Source organism: Ptychodera flava, chromosome 13 (assembly GCF_041260155.1).
Source record: "Ptychodera flava strain L36383 chromosome 13, AS_Pfla_20210202, whole genome shotgun sequence".
In the NCBI taxonomy this organism is placed as follows: Eukaryota; Metazoa; Hemichordata; class Enteropneusta; family Ptychoderidae; genus Ptychodera; species Ptychodera flava.
In genome coordinates this window covers 25,115,966-25,143,788 of record NC_091940.1, presented here as the reverse complement: position 1 = coordinate 25,143,788, position 27,823 = coordinate 25,115,966, and the positions used below count along the sequence as shown (strand labels likewise).

General features: G+C 39.2%; 1 protein-coding gene across 1 annotated transcript in view; it reads left to right on the top strand.

Moving 5' to 3' along the window:
* Window positions 1-27,823, top strand: part of LOC139147942 (mdm2-binding protein-like) — a 139,334-nt gene that overhangs the window by 45,807 nt on the left and 65,704 nt on the right. The window contains exon 12 of the mRNA XM_070719176.1: window positions 6,879-7,019. Coding sequence (XP_070575277.1) covers window positions 6,879-7,019 — 141 coding nt within the window. The remainder of the gene's footprint in view (window positions 1-6,878; window positions 7,020-27,823) is intronic.

Here is a 27,823-nt window from a genome sequence, read left to right as displayed (position 1 = left end):
TATGGCGCTGTCATTCGTTTCTGGAATTTGGTGACCAAGGCTTTTCGAGTAAATAATACACCCTGAATTGAGCACTCTGATTAGTCAATCAACAGTAGATAGTTTTTAAATGAGTGTTGGAATACTATCTTTGCCGTTTTTGTCACTTTGGTTCTGTTTTTTCCAACTGTCGAAAGTTTTGATGATGTTGTTGCATCAGAAAATAATCCTGCACTCCTATTAAGGGACCGTCTCAGATTGTCGCAGAAGTTCAAGAAACAAAATTCCTTCGTTTAGATCAAAACCCCCTCCCCCATTCCTCCCAGCAGCATGTGAAAGATAACAATGGTGGAACCATCATTATAAATTGAACAAGTGATGGCCACTTTGAATTATAAAAATGGTGTGAGCCACCATTATGGATTGAAAGAGTGATTGTCACTATGAAAGATAAAAATGATAGAAGCCACCATTACAAATTGCAGGAGTGAAAATTTGAATTTTACGAATGGTGTGAGTCACTATTACAAATCAAAAGAGTGATCGCCAGTAGGAAAGATAAATATGGTGGATGCCACCAATACTAATTGAACAAGTGGGTGAAACAGAAAAATCCATTATAACTGCACGTTTAATTGCGTCCATGCGGCAGGGACTTAGTGCCTCCTTTGCGTTGTTCTTCTGCTCCGAACTCCTGACAGACTTTCCCAGCCTTTCTTCTTTAGGGAACAGTTTCCACACTAGCTTTTTCACCATGTGGTAGGGTTTGTCGACTGTCAGACGGCATTTGTGTCTCATGGCTAGAGTCACCTCTCCTCCAACCAAACCTGTGTGTTGCAGCTCTTGTTGGACTGTACTGTCGGAAATGCTTTGACAGATATTGTTGTTTTCTCTGTGAGATGGGTTATTAGCCGTTGGTTGTCCTTGGCGTCAATGCTCTAGTTATCCCTGGGACCCGCAGCCATTCTGATGTGCTCTGTCCGTGCGTGGGTGTTGCTGTGACTGTCTCGGCAGTGACTGTTATTGTTGACACTGTGGTGGATTCTGTTGAAAATCTTCACTTTCATTGCTGAACCGGTCAAAATCTGGGGTGGGCGGGAGTGGCGGGACACTGTCTGCGCTGTTTGTGTCACTTCTGTTTTGTTCTTCCTGTTGTTTCAGATTTTGTTGTTGTCGTTGATGTTGCTCATGTTGCTGCAGATATCTGAATGTAGCCAGGGGATACTGTATGTTCGTTTTTTGCGTTTCATTGTTTAAATGTAGACTGTACGAGATACCTTCATTTATATCCTGGAAATCTTCGTTGTGTTGATATTGCTGTGGCTGTAGCGGCAGTGAGTGGTATTGCTGATATGTGCGGTACTGTTGGCAATCTTCACTTTCGTTACTGTACCGGTCGAGCTTTGGGGTGGGCGGTGGTCAGGGAAGACTGTCTTCACTTGTTTGTCAATTGCGTTTTGTTTCCTGTTGTTGGATGCGTTGTTGTGGCGATGGCTGGTATAATGTACAGTCATTTCTTTGCTGATACTCATCCATACATATATATGTTTCTGTAGCTACGATTGGTGTTGTTGGCGTTGTGAGGGATACTGTTCGAACCCTGCTTGGTATTGTGGTAGTTGTAGCTGCATGTGCTGCTACCATGGTAGGATATGGTATTCCTGCTGCGTGGATGCTTGTGGTCCCTCGTTTATGTTGTCGACCCGCTTCAGCTGTACACATACACATTCTACTCCGGTTTATCTCTAGAACTGCATCGAATGAGTTTGCGCCTCGATGGGTTCAGCAAATTAAACAATGACTGATGCGGAACTTGCGCCACGGTTTCTGACCCTCTCTTGGTAGACTTCAAAAGGGTGTGTCTTGGACCACTTGCTGATTTTCTGACGGATCTATCAATTCAGGTTGGTCGTCTGTAACTGACACTGGCTGGTTTTCTATGTCATGGTTTGGTTGTTTGTTTTGGGTCGGCTGTTCTGTCCAATTGCAGGTTCGCTATCCTCTGTACAGGTGGGTTCTCTCTCAATTGCACATCGGTGGGTAGGTATTCTTCCGTGACATTTTCAACTGCCTCTAGTTCGGTACTGGATAGCATGGCCATGTAATTTGGTTTTCGATACACAACACCAGCAATGCTTGACTTTGGTTTGTTCATCTGCTGCCGATCGCTGTGGTCTCAATGGTGAAATTATCCTTCTTCTGTCGATATAAAAAGTTGAATATATCATTGTAGTAAAACCATTGCAAACGTGAATTCAAGGTTTTCAGTGAAAGAATGCATCACTTTCAACAATGTACAAGATCTACAGACTTATAAAGATTTACACAAAAGATAGGTTTTGACAGCATCTTTTAAGATATATTTTCAAAATAAATGTATAAGGCTGACAAATACAAAATATAGCTTTCCAGGAATCCACCAAATAAATGAATGATAAACTTTCCAGCATTAAAACTCGTGTCCTTGGAAAGACTACTTCAACGCTGAGCTCAAAATAAGTAGTGTGTTGGTTGTATTGATCTCCGGTAATAATTATTTTGCGTCCACTCAAAATTCAAACTGGCAGGCCAGTAAGTGGTTATAGAACACTCACAGAGAATTTACACATAATCAAGAATATAGCAGAGATATGATATCAGCACGTATCAGCAAAGTATACGTATAGTAAGCTAATGTAACACATGTGTAAGGTTGATACTGAATGAATGGGTGACCATGTATATAGTTGACCCCAGTTTTAGACACATACATGAAACCATCGCGAGAATTAATTAATGGTCATGATCATTCATTCATTCTCGTGATGGTTTCATTTGTCTAAAACCAAGGTCGACAGTATGCATGGTCACCCATTCATTCAGTATCTTTCAACATATCAAACAATATAAGAAGTATCTTGGTATCAAACAAATTTCATGAAAAATGGCCGGCTTTGTCCCTTTAAACCACAGGGCACATCCTCTGTGTGTCACACTTCAATGGTGAACATCTCATGGTATATCACAGCATAACAAACATACCATTCGTTTTGTACAGGATCATTGCTGTTCCATTCAAAGCCATGAATGCACTTAGAGTATGGACCATCATGCATCCAGTAGTTTTGGTACCAGTGCTTTAACAAAAAGCTGTCCCTGACTTTGTTGCTCATCATATTGCTGCTTCAGGTTGTCCGTTAATGGATATGGCATCTTCATATGTAACACAAAAGGAAAGTTTATGGGTTTGCATTCATGGTCTTTCTCAAGGGATGCGATTTCCTCTTCATCATAGCATGCTCTAAAAGTTTCTGCATGTTCGCTCGTCGTTGTGCCAAACCTACAAGTAAGGCAGCTAAGTTTTTTACCCGACTTTCTGCTCTTTAGTCCCAGCAAACGTGTCTTTCATCAATGCTGACTGCAGTGAGAAAGGGGCTACCACACAGCCTTTCTATGGAAATGTTATCTCTTGGATCTTTGTAATGTTCAATTGCCAGAGAGGCATTACTGTATATCATGCTAGTGGCCCAGGCATGAAGATCGTATTTTCCTTTCTCACTAAGGATGAAAGTGTTGAAGTCTTCTGTTATGCAATTCTGCAACAATCGTAACTTTGCATTATGATTTGCTCCCTCATCATAGGAACAGGTGTATAAATACGAAAATGCATACAAGGGATGTGGGACCGTACCATTATTTTTTATTACCCTCTCTTGCGACAGGCCACACCCATGAAATAATGGTGCAGTCTTGCAACCTAGCTCTGGATCAGACACTTCACATGAGCCAATAAAACTTATCTCAAACATGTGTGTACGGGATATTCACAACCTAATAATGAAGATAATAATCATGCTTTTAAAATGAAAAATATCTAGTATCCACCTGATTGTTATCCTCCAACAGTTGACAAAATTTTGAACTGTCTTATTTTAAAGTCAAATTGTGATTACTGCAAAATTTGTGATTACTGTTGAGTCAAGTAATGTTTATAAATTTAGAGCATTCTGAATCAAATCTATAACAGTTAAGACAGTATTTCAGATCAAAGGGCAATGTATGTTAGAGTGGGTGTGTGATAGTAATGCAGTGGAAATGTGATGTGTGTAATCTTATAATGGTGAAGGGGAAACATGTTTGAGTACCGAGGTATATAGTTTGGTAACACCTGTTGTAAAACTTGTTTTTGGATATAGCACGGAGAAAAACAAAATAATGAAAACAAAGAGAAAACAGATTGAAATTCAACTCACCAACAGGGTGTTTAGCCACACCAACGTACTCGTCTTCATAACCTTCCAGCGTTTCTTTGTACTGTTTTGAAGTACCACCTTGGATTCAGCACGGAAGATTACATCATGGAAATCTTCATCTATCTCACCGTATCGACACACCATCACACCCTCTTCAGTTTATTGAAATTTGCGAATCATCTGGCAGTACTTCGTAGACTTAAACTGCCAGCCTAACTTACGCTGGGTATTTTGTACAGTGGTCTCTAAAACAATTATGCCAAAATAATCTTTGATAACTGTTGACATCTCTTAGGGTGTCACTCCCTACTTTGTTCCATACATCTATCAATAAAATCAAATTGTGGGAGCTCCATTTTTCCTGCTGTTTTTGCTTCCATAAGGGATCCGCAATCATGCTGGTAGAATATAAAATTTCAAAAACTGACTGATTTTGAACGTAGATGTAATTACTATGTCTCCGTCTATCAGAATCTGTCTTAGAACAGTGTTGCCCAGTCTAACGCTCTTAAAACGTAAGATTCCGTGTCTTGTATAAAGTGACAATCTTGTAACTTTCACAGGATTTGTGAGTTGCCATACTTTCAAATTGCATTCACAATGGTTAAGCTTCAGTTGACTTACACTGCAAACTAGAAACTTAGTGTCCATGGAAACGGATATAGTCATTCAAATCTAAGCCTTGCTTAAACCCCGGCTTAAAAAAACCAGAGATCAAAGGTGTTAAGAAGATTTCCTGTCTTTGAGTAAGTTAGCTCAATCAGTATATTAAATTATCATGTTTGAAGCCACAAGAATGTGAGCAGACAAAATCAGAATTTTCTTTGGTTGCTAGACTGGAACCGTTAACGCAGTCTGTTTGTAAAAGTCACCATAAATACAGAGTGCAGACCCACCTTTGTGCTGCTTGTTTTCCCAACCTCCTCTTTCGAAGTTTCATCATCCAGCTGTTCAAATAAATATCAAGAGATAGTTAAATTAATGAAAAAGAGGTAGGCAGGTAATGGCATTAGATTATCAAAAAGATAACCTGACTTTAACACTGGAGCAAGTGTCTTGTTTAGAGTCTTTCAGTGGCATTTGCTTGGATATTGGACCCATAAAAAGGCAAAATTACTGAGACAAAGCAAATTTTTTGTGACAGACTTACTTTTCTTGGTGATTCACTCTTCTTGTCAGAAAAGCCATCTGTTGAGTGAAACACACAAGGAAGCAAAGTAAATTACATCACTATCCTATTAAGTACCAGTTGAAAGGAAGAATGAATATTAATTGAACATGATTACAGCCACGTGTTGGCAAAAATTACAGCTCGTTTACACAACAATCCTAAGATTTTTTGCATTGAGTTTCTCCTTCGTATTATCTTTTTCCATGTAGCCTTCACCTTGTTCTTAACCTGCGTCCTATTGATCTGCGAAAGGAAGAATCCAATGCTATAGGTTAATAGCAGTAAGGAGGACAGTACTTCTTGGAAGTCTTGATATGGTGTGAGCAGTTATGTTGAATCGAATGGAGAAATAAACTTACTGTCTTCTGTCGTCATTTGTACTAATATTTATCCTTTTCCTGCCAGACAGTAATAAGTGTATCACTTCCCCATAAAAAGCGTAAAAAGGGGTATTGAGCCAAAACATGACGTATTTTCACCACTTGGCTTGGTATGTTATAGCATCTTTTGTCCAAAAAAAATCAACTTTACAGTATTATATTTCAACAGCCTTCAAATGTACAGCATGATGTTAAAATACATCATATGGAATACGTTGTGTTTCATTAATTTTAACCATCTTGACCTGGTGGTGAAATATGGACTTGGCAGGAAAAGGGTTAGAATATATGTGGAAAGGATTAATGCTTTTTATGACAAGGCCATACTTACAAGGGGTAGTCCACACATTATTTGGCTATTTAACATCTTTGTTCAGGTATCTTTAGTTATATAAACTTATACAGGGCTCAAAATTAGAATGTCTGCCGTCCTCGACGGGTACTTTGAAGCCTTGGACAGGCAGTTTTGAAAAGAACTTGTCCAAGTGGACAGGTGCAATTTTCAGCCCTCAATATGAATTACAATCTTTTTCCCTACCGTATATGTGAAAGTTTCAATCCATGAAACTTAAAGAAATTTTTGAAACCATGACCACCTTGGTAACCTCAGTCAGTAATCAAAAACAGAAAAACAAATCAACGATGATTTCACTGTTGATAGGAAGCAGCCATTTTGGAAGCAGCCAAATATTCAAAATTACACTTCATATCTCTTGAGATCTCAGACCTAGATCTTTTGCCACTGAGGGCACTGTTGCCTGATAGACAATTAACCAGATTAACAACAATGAACAGTTTCACTCAACATAATTAACTTTTCCCAGTAATAACAGCTATCATAGGAAACTGAGATTGAGACTGTTCAATATAGTTGCTGACCTTTCAAAAGTGATGTTACTCAAAACAACTTGTATATACGATTTTTGGACTTTGTTTAGGGTGAATTTAAATTGGTACTTTTTCCAAGAATAAACCGAACCATTTTTAGTGGACAGGCACTTTTTTGAATGGGACTGGTACTTTTTATTGTAACTTGCCTAGTGGACAGGTGGTTGAAAAAAGTATTTCAAGCCATGTTATAGGTATGATGTAACGTCTACTTTGCATCATTTTCAGAACTAGATGTCAGCCCAGCAGAATGGCCAGAGAGACAGGCATTGATGAATAAAGAATCTCTCTCCAAGAAACTGAAAAGAATTAATACAGAGGACATGATATTCAGAGGCGAGGTGATCAAAGCACCACTGCAAGATGACTGTAAGTCAAAACAATTATTTTTCAGATTTTGTAATTATACCAAGTACATGTCATGCCACCTTGGCTTATTAGCTCCAATTTGTACATGTGTGGCATCAAGGATAAAGTTGCATTCCACTACCTGACTTTCTGCACAATGTCAATAATCGTAATTGAACCACTCTGAAGCTGAGCAGTTATGACTGTGATGTATTGGGCTCAGTTCTGGGCCTGATTCTTTTTACTCTGTACACATCACAACTTGAAGACATCATCGTCCAGCTTGGTTTTACTCATATGATGTATACGGATGATACACAGATTTATGTTGTGTGTAGCAGACCTGATGAAGTTCGAGTTTCTGTCGAGGTATGCGCCAATGATATCTGCTGCTGGATGAAATCCAATATGCTAATACTTAATGATGAGAAGACAGAGGTGGTTCAGTTTTCGTTTCATCTTAAATCCAATGCAGTGAAACTCAAGTCTAAGGATTGGCGAGTCAGATATTGCCCCTTTGCTACAGTTTGTAATCTCAGTGTGAAACTTACCCATGACGGTTCGATGTCAGACCATATCGGCCACATCTGTAAGAATGGATTTTATGCATTGCGTAGAATTGGTAAGATCGGGCCGTCAATTGTTGGACAGACCCACCACAGTAAAGATGGTCCATACATTTGACACTTCTCAGCTGGATTACTGCAACAGTCACCTCGGACGCCTTCAATCATTTCAGAACGCTGCAGCTCGCCTTGTCTCACAGACTCAAATTTGATCATATCACACCTGTACTCATTGATCTACACTGGCTGCCGGTGGAAGCCAGAATTAAATTCAAAATCTTGTTGACGACCTTTAAAATAGTTCATCGTGTTTATCACCACTTTATCTCATGGATCTGATCGAGATATACACCCCTGCCAGAGATCTCAGATCAAGTGATTTGTTACGTTTCGTGCCACAGCGTGGAATGTTCAACAAGGCATATGGGCAGAGAGCTTTCTCTGTCTGCGCACCTTCTCTATGGAACTCATTGCCTCCAGAAATCCGTAATGCTAGCTCTGTTGACTGTATTAAGCGTGATTTAAAGACTCGCCTTTTTTTAAAGCACCACTACTTATGTATTAGAAGGGTCAGTAACAGTTGATGCGAGATTTATTTTAATGTTTTCTCTTACTTATTCTGTAGAATTTTAATCATTTTTTTTACTTTGGCTGTTTTTACTCTGCAGAAATTTTCATCATTTTTAACATTGTATTTAACCCAATTCGATTGTTTTACATTTTAAGTTTGTCTTGCACTGTTGGTATTTTATCGATTTAAATGTGTAAAGCACACTGAGATGTACCGGTATGTGTAGTGCGCTTTAAAGAAATAAATATTATTATCATTATTATTATTCACTAGGTTACCTGATGCTGTAAATTGGGATTTAGAATCTGATCGAGGATTTACCAAATTATATTCTTTGTTATTTTCTAAGTTTCTGTGTTTCATTACATTAATCCTACCCAGCTACAGATAAGGTATGGCATAAACCTTTGCCTCAGATCGCCTCCGTATCACCACTAGATCGCCTCCATATCGTTTCCAACATGGCCTCATTATCGCTGTCGCCTCAGTTTGTTTATTTTCTATATAGTTTCATTACCGCCTCCGTATCAGCCTTGCATCGCTGCCGCATTGTATCAGCCTTACATCGCTGCTGCATCGTATCAAGTCAATTTTACGGTCCCAATTGGCCACGCACGGCATATTCACTCAAAAATGCAACAGCAAAGTTGCTGTCTTCGGAAATTTCGCCGCCTGGCATTGCCGATGTTTTTGAGAGAAAAGGTATACAAAATGAAAGATCAAATACATGTGTCCGACATTGTCCATTCATGAAATGTTGCTTCAGCACACAAAAATGGGAACAAAGTTGAAACATATTGCGATGATAATTTGCTACTTTTGCAAATTGCTTTTATTTGATATGAAGTTTGTATACCGTTTTATTTGCAAACATTTTTGTAACAAGATAGCACCCTGCCAGGGACAGACATTAACGGCTGCAAGTGAAAAGTTCGCTGATCACTGCATCTCACGTGACTTGACTAGACGCAGCACTGAGGCGAGGGACCAGCCAAAAGTGAAAAGTCGCGTTCGGGCAACTGCAACTGAAACACCAGTACCGGTTGCCCGATGAGACAAGTGTCAAAAAATGGTGTGGGATAACTTTTCCGCTGACTAGAAACCCAGAAATGTGTGGTACTGTATGCGAATGACCATTTTATATGACTGAAATTAGTATTTTTACGTGTAAATACATGTACCAAAGCGCACAAGAAAAACCTGGCCGTACAAAGTAACGAGAATTGCTAAAATAATAACTGCAGTGTATCATATACTAGTTTAACACATACGGTGATGCCGCCATGAATTCTCCTAACTCTTTACACAGTGACCTTTAAACCCAATTGACGTAAATAAATTATGACGTAGAAGGAAGTCCGTGACCTTTAGTCACAACACTGATAACAGTCTGATAGCGGGAACTTCCAAGTGTTTCAATAATTGCTACGCAATTTATACTATAGAGTTACACTCTGCAGCCAATTATCCATCAAAAATAAAATTAATTTTAGGCAAACTATCATACCGTGCGAATACAGTATAAATCTGAGTAGGCCTACATATGTCACGCCGCGCCGATCACTCTAAATCACGTACCCACATCGTCAGAGAAGTTCGAATTCTTGATTATTAACCGATCGTTTACCTTCAACTAGATGAAATCTTGTCTATATTCTCAATTTTCGCTGACTTTTGACGAAATGACATCGATTTTTCATGCTCATATCCGATGTCTTTGAGTTCCGTGCAGCCAAGCAGAAATTGAGTCGATCGACATGGCCGCGACCTCGTGTCGACCCCAAGTGAAAATGTGCTCTGATTTTTTTTTCAGAACTTTCGACAAAACCATTGCTTCTAACATCTTACAAAAATGCGCTGTGCCATGTCTCCACATTTCTAAATATCGTTGTTGAGAAAGAACATGACACAGCAGGCCTACTCCGCTGTTGAGACAGGTCATAGCAAAAGGTCGTTTAAATTAGCAGTGAGCATGGTGAGCGATTATGCATGGTTGCAACGTCAAAAGATCGTGATTTTTGCAATCGCGAATATTGCAAAAATAAATCGTTCGTGTATCGTTCTTTTTATTGTTCGATGCGATGCAAGTTTAAAATGAAAGGACACACCTTTTATGGGCGGGAATGAGGCGAATTGCTAGTGAAACGATACGGAAACGATGTGGAAACGATGTGGAAACGATACGAAATAACCAAGTGAGCGATGTTGGATTGGGGTTGGGCGATGCGGAAACGATACGGAAACGATACGGAAACGATAATGAGGCTAAAAAAGCAAAGCTTTGAGTGATACTTTATCTATATATAAATGTGAAAGAGGCTCCCCACCTTACTATTCAAAAATGTTTTTGTGTCGAGTTTGTGTTTGATTCGTTTTGAATATGTGTTCCTACATTCTCAGCCGATTGTTTGTGTTAATAAAAATGTTTGTTTCGCTTCAGATATTTGTAGGGAAGTTTTGATTAGTGTGTACGGTAATGCTTTGTTTGTGTGGGGAAGCTTATAATGAGACGCAGCTGGACCTATGGTGTTACAAAGTTGATAGAGTGGCCCTTTGACGCTTGTGTTTCGAAACCTGAGTGTAGTTTCTTGTCAGTCGCAGTGTAGATTCTTTCCTTAGTTTGTGTTTGTGAAAATTTATTTTAATGCATTTTAGTGTTCTTGCTCTTTGAATAGCGAGGCAAGTATATCAATGTTTGGGTCTCGTTGTGAGCCTGTTTGGTGGTCCAAGTTTGTTTGTTCTATGTTTCTTTACTTAAGTACATTTTGTTTTGACTAGTGTGTCTTTTAGATTTTTCTTTCTTTTGTGAGCAAATATTGGTCACTGTACTAAAAGGCTACTTTAACTGGGCAGTCAAAGTACTCGGCAAAGAATGTAAAAGTAATACGTTTGAACTCATAATACCTCATACACCATTTTCACATTAAAATATTTTTCACACCTTTTACCAATGGGGAGCAGGAGACATAAGTACCACTTTTGATTGTAATTGAAAAGTGAAGAAAAATGTGAATATTTATCATAGTTTTTTGCAGCTTTGACATACTGGCATAGGGTCACATTTTTAGTTACTCTATCCACTCTATAAGGTCATAATATTCCAAGGTTTACACGGGTGTAAGATGTAGGGAAAAGGAGAGCATATACCTATGATAAATACACCAGGTGGATGGTGTTAACACAAAGACGTAATTGCATAGGACTACAATATTAACACTTTTACCTTTATAAACAGAGAAGTAAAATTGGGCCAAAGGTAGAAATTTACTCCTCATACTTTGACCTGGACAAATGTTGTTTGAATTAACACATATGTCAGTACACTAAAAATAGCTTCTTTCACCCATATATAACAGGGGTCTAAATTTTGGCAAATGTGGTCATTGGGCGCTCTTATTTTGACCTGGACAAATGTTGTTTGAATTGACACATTTGTCAGCACTCTAAAAGTTTCCTCTTTCACCCATATTTAACTGGGGTCAAATTTTGGCAAATGTGGTCATTGGGCGCTCTATTTTAACCTGGACAAATGTTGTTTGAATTGACACATTTGTCAGTGCTCTAAAAGTAGCTTCTTTCACCCATATTTAACAGGGGCTAAATTTTGGCAAATGTGGTCATGGGTGCTAATTCTTTGGCCTGGACAAATGTTGTTGGATTGACACTCCAAAAGTAGACACTTTCACCCATATAAACACCCAGGAAAGATTATCAAGTCAAAAAACAAGCAAACAATCTCACCCATACAGACAAATAAAACAAGTAAATTTTAAAAATTCAACCATTTAATTTACATGACAAAATAAAAAACATAAACAATGTCATTGATTTGTGATTCAGAAAACTATAACCAAACTATGACTAAACTAAAAAAATTATAACTACCACGTTCAATTAAACCATGGAAATTTCGCTTATCTGCTTTACTCTTTGTTCCTCTCAAGATGTGAGCTCCTCACTGCCCATGAAGGAGCCCCATCGGGCAATGGCCTAGTGGATGCAGATCCCTCCCTCCTTTCATGTATGAACCACCCCCCCCCCCCCCTGTTTTGTTCAATTTTCTTTCATGTCTCTTATCGAGCACAGAAAAAGTGTCATTTAGAAACTTAGCTCTCCAGAGCAGGGGTCTTTTACGCAGCGGTTTGGCTTTTCTTGTAATACCTAAATTGTCGTCAGAAGAATTAAACTCCGCCAATGAATCCGTATCATCGCTTGACATGTACAGGGTGTGCATAACAGCTTTCAGTTTGTCCTTCATCTCTTCATCAACTGATGAGCACTTCTTTAAAATTTCTTTTCATCTCATTAATTTCTGTAAGAAAAAATATGCATAACTTTATTCCCTGAACAATACTTCTGCTGCATATTCATTGTACTAAAGACAATATTCTAGTACTGGGATCAGATAATTCTATTTAGCCGTGAAGCAAATCTAATTTCCCCCAGAAGTTATTGGGTTTTGGCATTGCACTATGGTAAATGTAAGGCGAGTACAGACTGCTAAAAATTTGTCATCATTGTTCATAAATGTTCATCTTCTCAGACAGTATATGTATATGAATCAAAACTTATATATAATCATAAACATAACAACTTGGAATATTACCTGCTGCTTTGTCTGCCTTCTTGCTTGCTTTCTTCGAAACGATTCTGCTTTCCCAGAAGCCTCCCTTTTTTTTCCTATCCTTTTCGTAAAAAAAATACGTCTTCATGGCAACTGGAAAAAAGGTGTTATGGTCAATTTGAGGTATTAATGAAAGTAAACATTTGATCTTACGATTTTTGTTATTTCATTTAAGTGTTTGTGTGTTCTCTGGCATTTTATTGTTTTTTCAGTAGTTCTCTTTTTGGAGTATTTGATGGTCCTGAAAAGGGCCATTTGGCATGGGTTTTTTTTTAACACTTGGTGCGTTTGTTTTGGCGATGTGCCTTGTTTGTGCTTCTTTTTGCTGATTTGATGTGCTTGGTGAGTAGGTGTTTTGCCTTCTTCTTCTCACCAGCGTCGGTGATTTCATTGATTTTATCATTGGCTGATTGGATTGTGTTGTCAATTCATTTGTTGTTTTCTTCCTGATGTAGTGGTAGATAGTTGTTGATTAACTCAACAAACTTAAGACCACTGTGTCTTCCTAGTTCACGCCACTTTGATGTGAAAGCTGCGTCTGATTTATGGCCTGATAGTTGTGCCTTTAGGTTTATTTGCAAAATTCGAGGGACCACTTCTTCTTGCAAACACCTATGGATTGATGCTAGTTGTTCTTCGATGTTGCGTCGGTTTATGTACAGTTGTTGAAGCAGGTTTCTTGTTTTTGTCAGGTGGCTGAAAATTTCGTTGCTGACACAATCTGTGGTGGGCCGTGGGTTTGAGAATGTTAAGTCTGGTGACTTACATCTGATGTTTCTGGAATTTGGCTGAGTTGCTGGGATGAGGGTCATGTCTTCGTCGTCCGATGATTTGCTTGATGTACCTAGTAGATGCAGTTCCATTCTAGCGAATGTATGTCGGAGGAGGCAAATTATTGCTCAACTCATGGAGATAGACAGGAAGTCTATTGTTATAGGAGTGTGTTGTGATTGGTTGGTTATCACGTTTAGATTCTGTGTGATCTGTTGTTCTTTAAAACGATTTGATTGGTTGGTGTGTTGGATCCGATGATGGGAAGTAATGGCTTTGATGACTCACACTGGCATATATGCTAGCAAATGGAACCATATATAAGAAAAAGTTTGGATCCCCATTTCTCGATATTAAGTAAATATTATTTTCAAAATTAAACTCTAATATAGTCTTAAAGTTACCGTGAAATGACAATTTAGCTGTCATTGATTAATTTCAGCTTAATACCTTCAGACCCTTCACGCCAGTAGAGCATGCTGAACATACACAAATATCACCTTTGGTAGCACTAAGTTTGAAGCCAAAGTTTCCTTCACTGTCACTCCATTGTGGTTCATTCCATGCTCTTGCTGCAGTTCTATAGTCCACAACCTTTCCCCACTCCACCACCCTGCTGGTGAAAAATTTGAGCAACAAATTTGCAGCAGTGCTTTTCAATGCAAGCACTACCAGTTTAGCTGAGCTTTTAAAATAAGAAAAAATATCTTTCTTGCCAAACACTTTGCTGTCAAATGATGAATGTGAAAGTAGTTCCTTAAATTTTGAACTTCTGTAAATCTTTGTCCACTTGAAATTGAATTTGGTTCATCAGCTTGTGGGCATGACCTTATTAGGTATTTTTTTCAAATGGCGATGAACTTTGTATAAACAAATTTAAGGGCCTTGTATTTTCATTTTTGATCTAAACATCTTTTCCTCTTGTGTCTTTGAAATTTGACATGAATCAATTTGCAATTTGCATCTAGATAAAGATGATGAATAACTTACCTCTTTTTTAAATGGCAAAGGAGTATATTGGCCACTAGGACTGGCTTAGCTTGTTAATTGTGCCTTTTGTTGTAACTCTGTGTAAGATATGTTGAAATTTTCAGAATTAATGGTGAAAAATAATTGGTGCTATAACAGGTCAAAGTTCAGCAGCTTGTCTAAATTTGAATGTATATGGGGACTGCATGCCCTCATAAATCATGTATGTGTAACAGCAAAACTGTTGTGCTTTGTACAATGTCAACTGCATTGTTAGAGCCAGAGCTTTGTAATAACAGGAGCATGAACTTTATTTAGTCCCCACAGACAACGTCCAGGGTACTTTAATAGGTTTGGTAATGTCAGGGCGTGGATCTGTCTGTTCACACAAATTTGTCAGAGATGCCAGAGATTTCATTCAAACTTATTACAAGCATTATTTCTATATGCAATTCTATTGTTTTGTGATATGATCCAATATGGCCATGCGACGGTCATTTTATTAAAGATGTGTAGAGTAAACGAGGCGGTTCAACCAGTTTACAATCTTCAGTAAATTTTATTTAATAATACCAATGTTTCAGCAACACATAAGTCGCCTTCTTCAGGGTAAACTGTTAAAAATAAATTGTACATTTACAGAGATAAAAACTACATAAAATGAAAATAAGGTTCTCACTGATGGATAAAAAGATAAAGTAAGATATGCGAGGTGTTATAGAAAAATGCACTGAAGGTATACAAATCAAGGAAAATGTGGATAAAAAATTATTCATGTTGTACAAAATGGGTGCTGGTGGTGTGGACTTCACAAATGCTGCCAGCATGAAAGTGTGAAAGATTATGGTCAGGTTTGTTGAAATGATCGGAAATGGGAGTTAGTTTGTGGCTACAAATGGTGTAGACGTGTTCGTAGATACAACGTTTTAGTTCACATTCAATTTCGCCAATATGTTGTTTATGACATTTTTGACAAGTGATGATATAGATAAGGTTGTGTGTGTCACATGAAATATTGCCGATGATATTGTGTGTTATGCCAGTATCATAGCGTGTACGGTCAACTTTCTCCTCCAGACATTTAGTTGCAAGGTCTTCAAAGCCAGGAATATGAGAAAGTTGTTGATGCCAAAACCCTCTCACTGAGACGCTCGCTGCAATAAATGTGTCCATACACTATTTGTACTGACCTCTTCTCAAATTGGGCACATAAATTCATAGAAATCCGGTCAACAAAATGCTGGGTTGGAGACTTATTTCACTCCCACCTTGAAAGCTCTCAGATTTTTCTCTGTCAATTTTCATTAATTTGTCATCAGTGTTTGCTGACCTTTTCTGAAGTGGAGCACTGTTGAATAGATCTTTTAAGTTCATTTGCAGAGCTTAGAGATGATGGTGGTGGAGCTACATATTTATTTGTATGGGACTTCAGTTGCTTTCCAGATCTGCCTCCCTTCTGGCTGGCCACTAACATTGAACAGATGTAACAGACCCCATTCCGTGGATGTTTAGACCAGTGAAAAGACTCTCCACTGAACTGATAAACCTTTCCTAGCAGTATGGCTTGCTTTGGATGCCACAATTTTCTGTGACATTTGACACAAAAGTGCAAAGAATGAACCTCATTTTCATCGCTAGTGACATCAGTATTAAAAGTAATCTTGATATCCTTGACAAATCATCTGCTCTGTACCTTACGACTTCCAGTCTGTTTACATTTCCAAAGCAAAGTCAATATCGTAATTCCATCGCCTTTTGATGGTATCCAAGGTCAGACACAACTGACATATTGATAAGAACTAGGATGATTTAGTTTGGTACCAACTTTTAGAAATATTAATCGGCGTAACAAATTTAATCATTGAAAATTGTAACATATTTGAACGTCATACCCTGGCATCAGAGACTACGCCCGGACACAAACCCAAGATCAAACTTTGCTAAATTCAGCATAAAATGTGTAAAACTCATTTCATTGCTGTTTAAACTCTGAAGTTTCAATTGTTGTGAAATTATGCCATTTCCTGGCAAAAAATTTGGCTCCGTCTTCAACTATCATTGGTCAACTACTGCATATAGTACCGTTGAGATTTCTATGTAGACACAGTGAATGATGTAAGGGTATTCCCCAAACTCTCATGTAACATCACCGTATAAGCTAAATTTATCTCAAATGGGCGGGAAAACTTTGAAGAACATTCGACCCCCAGACTTCACAAAAACTACAATAGCTCAAACTCAGGTTCACAAGAACCTATACAAACACAACGAGATCAAACAGTAGATATTTTAGCTTCCTTATATGAACAACAAACTCAAATGGAACAACATATTACAAAATAAAAACAATCAACCATTCAACACGTCTCACCGAACAAAACTGAATTTTAAGCAACTGATGAAGAAAACTCTGTTTTCGAAACGTAGCGCCAAAGGATCGTAGTGTCACAGTAATCTCTCCGCCCCAACCCGGAGTAACACAAGACACGTAGATTACGGGTACGTCTCGCCATGGCTAAAACAACAATTTACATGAAACAGCCAAACAGGATATACACTTATATTATCCACGATATCATACATAAAACGCAAACAACCCAAATATGAACGATGTGTGGAGTTGCTTTCCCTTTACTACCTATGACTCTTACTTATCCCTGTTTTGCAGGTTTAAGTCGAAAGCTTACATACACGAGAATACCTTTTTAGGTATCCATCGTCATATACATATATGCGTAACCACAAAAAAAGCCCAGAGCTGTTTCTACACTCATATACTAATTAGCCAAGGCACTATTCGATACAGAGAATATACAGATAGCGCACCGCTGTCTACGTAACACAAAATTCATCAGAGCTAGGTGCACAAACAAGATTCTGAGATCAAAAAATACACAAATATTAACCAATAACAGTGCTCATGTAATGACCAATAGAAACATAACAGGAAACAAAAACGACCAATCAAAATAAAAGCGGGAAAAAGAGATTACATCACGCTTACTACAAATGATGACACAGACAAAAATAACGGTCAGTATCTCACAATGAGTGACACCGATAGCAACCCAAATCTCTCAACACGAGACGTGAGCTTCATTAGTCTCTCTGATAACGATCAGAGCCTACCATCAGCTCAACCGATACGCAGTAGTACACAAGATCCAAGTCATCAAGACAGGGAACAACTATCTGGCACGGAGACAGACGACAGCTTCGCTCTCTCCGACTTAGACCTCCACATACCGCCGAGCCAACCACAACGCAGCAGCACTCCCGATCTGACATTCAAGGTAAGAAAACACACAACATCTAAGAGAAAGGACGACAACAACATCACAGAAAGAATTAGCAAGACGAAACACGAACTAACGGCACTATACGAGACCGAGGAAAAGATAATCAAACAGCAGACCACACTAAAACGCTTCCTCAGAACATCCACAATACCTCGCAGCCTCCAAGTCCGTCTGAAAGCATTTATCGCGGGAACCAAGCCAGACAACGATTTTATCAAAAAGTGGCAACAACTAGAACGACACAGCGGTAAGCAGTTCGTCACCCTTCTCCACAACTACCTTCCAGTACATCTAGATAAACAAAAACTAAGAACAAAAGCCTTCATCAGAAGTCTTCGTCGGGAAGCGGCGGCCATCCGAACCAAGACTGAGAGAGAGAAAGCTATCCAACTTCTTAGCTCGACTATCAAATCGGCTAGGAATAAGGCGAGAGACAACATAAACAGCAAGTCGTCTTACCAACATCAATAGGTGACGGCTCTCGCCTAACAAAACCAAACCACAAACGGCCTTTTTCAAGGCCAACACATATGAAAAGAGAACTACCGTTAAAAACAATGAACCACCAAGAACACAGACAACACAAATCCAAACACAATAGAAACTACAAAAAAAAAAAACAGAACAAAGCTAAAAAAAGAAACACAGAAACAAGAATCACAGTATGACAAAAATAACGAAACATCGCAATAGAACAAAATTGAGCACTGTAACAAACAAAAATCTCAGATTCATAAAAAAACCTATCAACACACAAACTCACCAACATTGAAATCAACGTACTTAGCAAAGGCTTAAAATTCATTCCCACACCAAATCGTCCTAACAGAATCCACCTATTAGAGGACATCAAAAAATACATTCGGAAAATGAGACTCCGATATATCATGAGACACAAACAGACCGTAAAACACCCATTCAAAGTAAACTCGACATGGATCCCACATACAACCGAGAACACAAAACTAGAGAATTATTTGGAAGCGACAAAATTGGCTATTGTTAACACACCTTTTCGAAACACAAAAAACAACATGACACGTGCAGAAAAAATAGCGTTAATAACGCTATCAAAGAACAAACAGATAACCATCAAACCATTTGATAAAGGTCGGGGGACAGCAATTTTAAACACTAATGATTACATAAAAGAATGTCAACGTCAACTTAACGACCAACGATATTACACAAAATTGGCAGCAGATGACACACGAAACACAATAGAAGTCATACACAATCTCATAACAGAAATGTACAATGAAAAACACATTGACCATCACACATATGAATATCTGAATCCAATCAATAGAAAAATAAGAACACCACTTTGGTACCTTCTACCAAAAATTCACAAAGTGCCGCCACCAGGAACTATATTCATAGGACGGCCAATCATAAGTGGATGCTCCAGTCCAACATTTCACATATCAGAGTTCATTGACCATTTTCTCAAACAAATCATCAAGAAACAACCAACATACATCAAAGACACAACAGACTTTATACGGAAAATTGAGACAATCAAAGTTCCGACCAATGCGACACTAGTAACACTGGATGTAAATTCCATGTACACGAATACACTCATGATGAGGCGATTGAATCAGTCGGCAGAGCATTAAATCAGGAAAGATCATCAAACAATTACAAAATCAAGCAACCACCAACGAAATACATGATAGCTCTGCTAGAAATAATCTTAAAAAACAACACATTTGAATTCAATGATGAATTCTACAGGCAGATTTACGGGGTGGCAATGGGTTCGCCAACGTCCCCCCGAGCTGGCTGACCTCACATTCCACGAGACAGAAATGAGAATAATACATAAACACAAACAACAAATATCGACCTGGCTGAGGTTCAGGGATGATGTCTTTCTGATTTTCATCGGAACACAACACGAACTCAATGAATTCATATCAAACATTAACAAAATACATCCCACGTTCAAATTTTCGTTTGAAAGCTCCCCTCAAGAAATCACATACCTAGACCTGACTATCTACAAAGGTCATCGGTACAACAAAGAGAATATTCTCGACATCAAGACACACACAAAGCCAACAGATACATTCCAATTCTTACAAAGAAACTCATGCCATCCGGCAGCAACATTCAATGGTTTGATCAAAGGTGAAACATTACGATACATCAGAACATGCAACAACGAAACCGATTTTACACAGAAAGTCACACAATTTAGTGAAAAATTACAGGACCGACAATACAAGAAAAATGAAATAGAACGCATTATCAGAGAGAACAAATCATAAAAAAAGGAAAACAACTGCTTGAACAACAAAAAGACAAAAATAACGCCACCAATAATACAATAGTCTTCATAACAACATACAGCCCGTACATAGAAACAACAAAAATCAAGCAAGCCCTGACAGAAAACTGGCATGAACTTGAAAAAGACGAAACACTAAAAAAACTGTTCCAAAACAAACCAATAATCGCATACAGAAGGAACAGAAATATAGGCGACACACTTATAAGCGCCAGACTTCACAAAAAAACTACAATAGCTCAAACTCAGGTTCACAAGAACCTATACAAACACAACGAGATCAAACAGTAGATATTTTAGCTTCCTTATATGAACAACAAACTCAAATGGAACAACATATTACAAAATAAAAACAATCAACCATTCAACACGTCTCACCGAACAAAACTGAATTTTAAGCGACTGATGAAGAAAACTCTGTTTTCGAAACGTAGCGCCAAAGGATCGTAGTGTCACAGTAATCTCTCCGCCCCAACCCGGAGTAACACAAGACACGTAGATTACGGGTACGTCTCGCCATGGCTAAAACTACAATTTACATGAAACAGCCAAACAGGATATACACTTATATTATCCACGATATCATACATAAAACGCAAACAACCCAAATATGAACGATGTGTGGAGTTGCTTTCCCTTTACTACCTCTCCATATGGTTGGGTCACTTATACCCCAATTCACATATCTTACACATCATTAATTAAATAACTGTAACTATTGATCTTGCCATGGAAAACACCAACAGCCATAACCTTACTGTCCCAAGTACACAAACATGACCCGCCCACTGACCACAATCATTTGATTTTCCAACATTTAACAAATTCACCCCTCTCCCCTGTAATGAAGCTACCAAGCATGTAATTCAATTCAATCACTGTAATTTAAACACCATAATCAAGTAGGGACTGTGTCATCAGCGATGACTTGTGATAGTTGCCATGACAATGAATACATCTCAGCACGTGCAGCAGGGTTAAAAATAGATAATAGGCTTTGTATGGGGAAGCAGGGGATATAATTTCAGTGTAATTGTGATTGATACATTACGACCAAAATTCAATGAAAATGCACTTTCATTGGCCATCACTTCCTGAACCTGTCATCCAAGTATATCAGTTCAGACATGGAAAATTTGTTTCAAAAAATTCCACTGCTTTGTCGTCTTTGTAATTTGCATATCAAAGTCATAGTCCGGGCTTTCTTTGTCCAGCTGGGTTGATGCATTTAGCTAATCCCAAAGTGGCTGACATCACATACCAAGTAGTGACTTATGCTACGTTCAGACAGGTAAAAATTGAAACGCTTCTGCAACACTATTTGTGATTTGTAAACACAGGGGATTAATAGTTTGAGTCCGCTTGCGTCCATACTCACAAAATTAAGCCATTGTTTTGGTATTTAAGACGTCTTAATGCGCCCTCTCGAGTTCAAAAGGTGTGTATGACCAAGCATACGGCATGGTAATAAGATGGCTGAAATGAACGATGTCGTACTGCTTGTCTTCTGTTTTTTTACCTGCTGCATGTGCGGTCCAAACCGAGTCATCGTCGCTTTAATGATCTGAATGCAGACCAAATGCAATCGTTAACCGATTTAGCCCTTGCGTTTGATGCGTTCAGAACTGTAATAAAGGGAAAACGGCTCCACGTTTCACCTACACTATTTTTTCGTTCTCTGTGTTCATGTTTTATTTTTGTGCGTTTGGCTATTGGTGTAGATATAAGCCATGGCGAGGCGTAGAAGTAATCTAGATGTCGAATGACAGTGTGATCCTTTGACGCTACGTTTCGAAACCAGTGTGGTCTCTTCCTCAGTCGCTTTTTGATATTTTCTCCCCTTGGATTTTTGTTTCACTGTTTGTGGCTTAATCATTGTCAATGTTTTGTTCGTCCAGTAAGGAGGCTAGAATATTTATATTCGAGTCAGTTGATTGTGTTTCATTTTGTTCGGTCTTTTCTGTACATTTATGAGCTTGTCGCCAATGTTTGGATTTCTTTTGTATGCGATAATAAGTTTCATCGTGAATAAATTATTTAGCGTTTGATCTTTTTCTATTTCTTGTGAATATCCTCGTTGTAGCAATTTTTCATTGAATGTTTTGACTTTGTTGTTAAAGTCCTCTTCGTTGTTACATGTCCTCATGTACCTTAATATTTCGCCTTTGATTAGGCCCTTGAAGGTTGATTTTGGATTACATGATTTTCTGTGTAAGAACTGGAATGTATCTGCTGGTTTTGTGTGCGTTCTAGTGTCTAGTATGTTTTCGTTGTTGTATCGTTGACCTTTGTAAATGCCTAGGTCAAGATATGTTATTTCCTGTGAAGAACTTTCATATGAAAATTTGAAAGAGGGATGCATCTTTTAAATTACTGTTATAAATTTGTGGAGTTTGTGATCCGTTCCAATGAAGATTAGGAAAATATCGTCTCTGAATCTACACCATAGTGATATTTTTGTTGTGTGTTCACATATGATTTCCTGTTCTAATTCATGAAACGTGATGTCGATTGGCAATCTCGGGTGACGATGGCGACCCCATTACGCACCAACATGTTTGTAGAATTCGTTGTTAAATTCGAATGTGTTGTTTTTCAGAATAATGTTTAGCATAGCTAACAGGTATTCTGTTGGCGTTTCTACTGGGATTGACAGATGGCCGATTACCGAGGATCTGAGACAGTTATTCGAAGAAAGGCATCGGTATTCTGCCTTTGCCGCTCCGTTTGTTGGGGGACACCGCGACATTACACTTTTATATGATATCCGATATTTACGGCTACTAGACTATACAGTATCGAAGTTAGATTGGATTAGCTAGATCTATAAAGGGCTGAAATCTCCGATAAATATCGGATATTTAGCGCGATTTGACAGAATCTAGTATCGTCTAGTATAAAAGCAAGAGTCAGTCCTTGGAAGTCGGGTTTGACCAGAACTTTTAAGGTGGTGAAATCTCTGATAATGTATATCGGATATTTACGCGCGATTTGACAGAATCTAGTATCGCAGGGTTTTCAGTAGAAATTTGCCCAGGCGGAGAAATGTAAATTATAGGTGAAGAAGGAAGCCGAGGTTGGAGTGGGGACGTCGTGTCACGGCGGCGGCAGCATAACATTGGCAAGGTATCTTGAACAGCACTTTATACAGTTTTGTTGAATGTCAGTGTAAATAAGTTTGTATTTTAAAAACAAAAACTGATTGCAGCGTGTTCATTTTCAAATTGACCGGCTACTTTCGTACTTTGGCTGGCTACTTTTCAGCACTGTTTCGCTCTCTGGCCCGGAAATTTTGGTTTTGATAATAATATTTTGATTTTTTTGATGGCCTTGCAAGCCGGAGATAATATGTCAGAAGTGCCGTTGAGGCTATATCATGTAGTCTAGCAATTTACGCGGTGAACTTGTTCCTATCACTGTATACCGCGATCAGGGAACGTGTTGTACTGGGAATCGCTCTCAAGGTCAACCTTACTTGCCCGATCACAGGCCGAATTATTCGAAATCCCGACGTTCACATCGGGTAAAGCCGAAAATTGGACTAACGTACAATTACGTTATGCCCGCGAATAGCCGACCATTTCCGAATGAAGCCGACTTTTGTTTCGCTCAAACGCGGAAGAGAAAGTCGACGCTTGAGAGCTTTGTTTTCTGCGTAAGAGTAGGGCCTTGTCTGATGGGTTTGGTAGGTTTTTGATCAAATCTAAAGCGTCCAAAGTTACTGAGTCTCATTTTTCATACTTTGAAACGCCATGTTAGTCCATCCATGGTCAATCACGATGTCAATATTCAAGTCGATCGACATCGCGTTTTGTGGAGGGGCCGTGGTTGTGTGCATCGCGGAAGAGAAAGTCGACGCTTGAAAACTTTGATTTTCTGCGTAAGAGTATAGGACTTTGTCTGTTGGTTTTGGGAGGTTTTAGATCAAATCTAAAATTACTTGGTCTCACTTTTCGTACTTTTGAAACGCTACGTCGATCACAGTGTCAAATTTCAGGTCGACCGATGTGTACTGTGTTACAATTGACTGCCGGTGCTCTGTACACACACGGTGTTGTACAGGCTGGCGTTCGGTGTCGTTAGTTTGAGGTTTTATCAAACATGAACACTGAAATTTAGCTCTCTTTTCCAATAATATTCAACATCACCAAAAAAATCCATATCAGCTCGCTGATTCGTTTTATTGTGAAATTAGTACAGTGAATTAAAATCACTGACAATTATGTTCCTATATTTCATTGAATTGATTAAACTGTTTGATTTTACTGTATCTATAGCCTACTATCGTCTAGTATCGTAGCTGGAGTCAGTCCTTGGAAGTCGGGTTTGACCAGAACTGAAAGGTGGTGAAATCTCCGATATATCGGATATTTACGCACGATTAGAATGAATCCAGTATCATCCAGTATCGCAGCTAGAGTCAGTCCTTGGTAGTCGGGTTTGACAAGAACTGTAAGGTGGTGAAATCTCCGACATACCGTAGGCCTATATCGGATATTTACGTGCGATTTGAATGAATCTAGTATCGTCTAGTATCGAAGCTAGAGTCAGTCCTTGGAAGTCGGGTTTGGCCAGAACTGTAAGGTGGTGAATGATCTCCGATATATATCGGATATTACCTGCGATTTGAATGAATCTAGTACCGTCTAGTATCGAAGCTAGAGTCAGTCCTCGGAAGTCGGGTTTGTCCAGAACTGTAAGGTGTTGAAATCTCCGTTATATATCGGATATTTACGCGCGATTTGACAGATTCTAGTATCGCTAGTATCGAAGCTAGAGTCAGTCCTTGGAAGTCGGGTTTGGCCAGAACTGTAAGACGGTGAAATCTCTGATATATATCGGATATTTACGCGCGATTTGAATGAATCTAGTATCGTCCATGGGGTTCTGTCATAGTATCGATATTAGAGTCCCCAAATCGCCGGTAAATATTGGCAATTTCATAGACGCGGCTTCCCATGGAACAACCACAGTTCATTCTTGTATCGTCTAGTATAGATATTAGTCCCGAAATCGTCGATATGTCAAACTGCGATACTAGATTGTAAATATCCGATATTTAAAAATTGTGCAAAGTCGCGCCTTCATGGCGCGTTGCTGTCGACAACTTCTTTGTATTTTAGCTTCAGTGCCTTGAGCTTGCAGTGGCACTGATCTGCTGTCCGGTTTAAACCTCTCTGTAGATCCTTTTCTGCAATTGTTTTGTACACGAGGCTGTCACGACACATTCTCTTTAGCATTCTTTGAATGCTTTCGTCTGCCGAGACTCAGATCAGCAAACCTATTCGGTCGTCTGACCAGTTATTTCCACGAGATGTATAGAGCTGTGTTCGGCAGCCATGACCAACGTGAATATTGTATGTTGGTTGTTGTTTGTTTATGTTACAAATACCTGTCGCGTGAGGGCGTTTGAAACGCCTCTGAAGCGGCTCGGTCCGTCCACACAGCGATTTGCGGATAGAGTTAATCCCTACAACGGCTCAGGTCGGGCCGACTAAACCGTCTCAAATCTGAAACGCTTCAGAACCACTTCGGAGTGTCCACACATAACTTTCTGTGCCAGTATTGGCCCAGAACCGTTTCAGAGCCGTTTCAATGGCCTGTGTATGAACGGCATACAAGTTTCATATCTAAGGCTGTGGTAGCATTTGTTCTTTCATTTACTCTTTCATTTGCATTCCATTTGCATAGGTCTGGATTGTTGAGGATTAGGTTGACATTGTTCTTGTTGTATTGACTGTACTATGACTTCTGATGTATATGGCTGTACTGGCTGTGCTGTGACTTTTGATGTTCTGGCTGTACTGGCTGTGCTGTGACTTTTGATGTTCTGGCTGTACTGGCTGTGCTGTGACTTTTGATGTTCTGGCTGTACAGGCTGTACTGGCTGTGCCGTGACTTTTGATGTATCTGGCTGTGCTGTGACTTCTGAGGTATCTGGCTGTCCTGTGACTTCTGATGTTGTTTCATATTGCTGTGCTGTGACTTTTGATGTATCTGGCTGTTCTGTGACTTCTGATGTGGTTTCATATTGCTGTGCTGTGACTTCTGATGTATCTGGTTGTGTTGGCTGTGCTGTGACTTGTAGTCTTCGATGGCAGCTGCAATAATTCCTAGATCTGCATGGCTTGGTCTATTGCCTGGAAAGAAAACCCAAAAAGTTATATTAAAGGGGAAGTATAGTGTTACCCAGTGAATATAACTCAGTGGACTTACCAAGTCTTTGTTTCACTGGTTGGTTCCGCAGAAGGCTAGTCATTATCAGACATCTGCTCACTTCGGCGGTAGGAATCGTTCTGCTGTTTGAGCGAGGGGAAATGCGTAATGTACATGCGAGGCATTCCATGAATACAACGGCGGCGCAGCACCTGTGCAGGAGGGCGCCGCCAACGCTGTGTTCGCGCTGCCCATTCGCCACGTTCGCAAATGCGAATTGAAATCAGCAGTGGCGAAGAAAAATCGATCCTAATTCGCCACAGTGGCGAAGATGATTTTTGTTGAAAAAATTCCGCAAAATAAGCAAAAACATGGGGTTTTTTAGTCTTTTGTTGATCTGCGCTTCTCTTTCGGCGATTCGAGAAAAAACTATATCCACTTCCGTATTGTTCTCTCCGACGTACGCAATTGCAATCGAGCCAAGTCTCGCGAGAGATTTGACGTCAATTTGTATAGTGTACAGCATGCACATAAATGACTATCGCGAGAATTGAAAATGCAGGCAGACGCAATCGAGCCCTAGTCTCGCGATAAATTTGACGTCATTTTGTCTAGTGTACAGCAAGCAAAGCGAACACTCGCGAGAATTGAAACTTTTGCTACAGCAGACACACGCATTTTAATCGTGGTCACAAAGTTCGGTGTTGAAATTTATTTGCATCGTGGTCTAGACGTTCCGTGTTGCGCATTTTAATCGAGGTCTTATTTTAATGGTGGTCGATTTGCATCGCGGTCCTCATGGTCCCCTATTGATGTTAATTAAAATCGCCATCCCAGCGACGCATTCCGTGTTGTTGTCGATTTGCATCGCGGTCTCGACGTTCCGTTCCGTTCTCGACGTTCCGCGTATCCATGCTCAGTTGTAATTTTTTTGGTGATTTTGCCGTATTGTTTTTTCAGAAACATACGAAATTCGTCTAAGTTTTAAGAAACAATTAATTTCTCTAGGCGAGGACTATTCAAGCTCGTTGTATCCTCGCATTAAATTTACCGATTTTCTGTAACACAGTTATTTATGTGGTTTACGGAAATTTTTGTGACAGCTTCAGGTAAAAAGGTGAATTGGACAACATTTCATTTCTGTCAGGAAATCTTAGCGCGTACGTCTTGTGCAGGTGAACTCTACGGAATTTTCTGATATCAAAGATGTTTGCTAATTTACAATGATACTCATACTAGTACTTAACGAGATTTCCCGTCTAAATTCCTGCAAATCACCATGAAAATCTAAAAATTACTACACGGAATTAAGACTACATGTGGAAGTGTCGTTTGATGACGTTCCGAACGTCTGTGCCACATTTACGCGACGTCTTGTATGACGTGACAAAGACGCTACGTGTACTGATGGAACGTAATTACGTGTAACCAAACTTCTATTTTAATCGCAGTCCGAACGTTCAGTGTTGCTGTCATGCTGTTGATTTGCATCGCGGTCCCAACCTTCCGTGTTGCAGTTCATTTTAATCGTGGTCTCAACGTTGCGTGCTGCTTTCGATTTGCATCGGGGTCT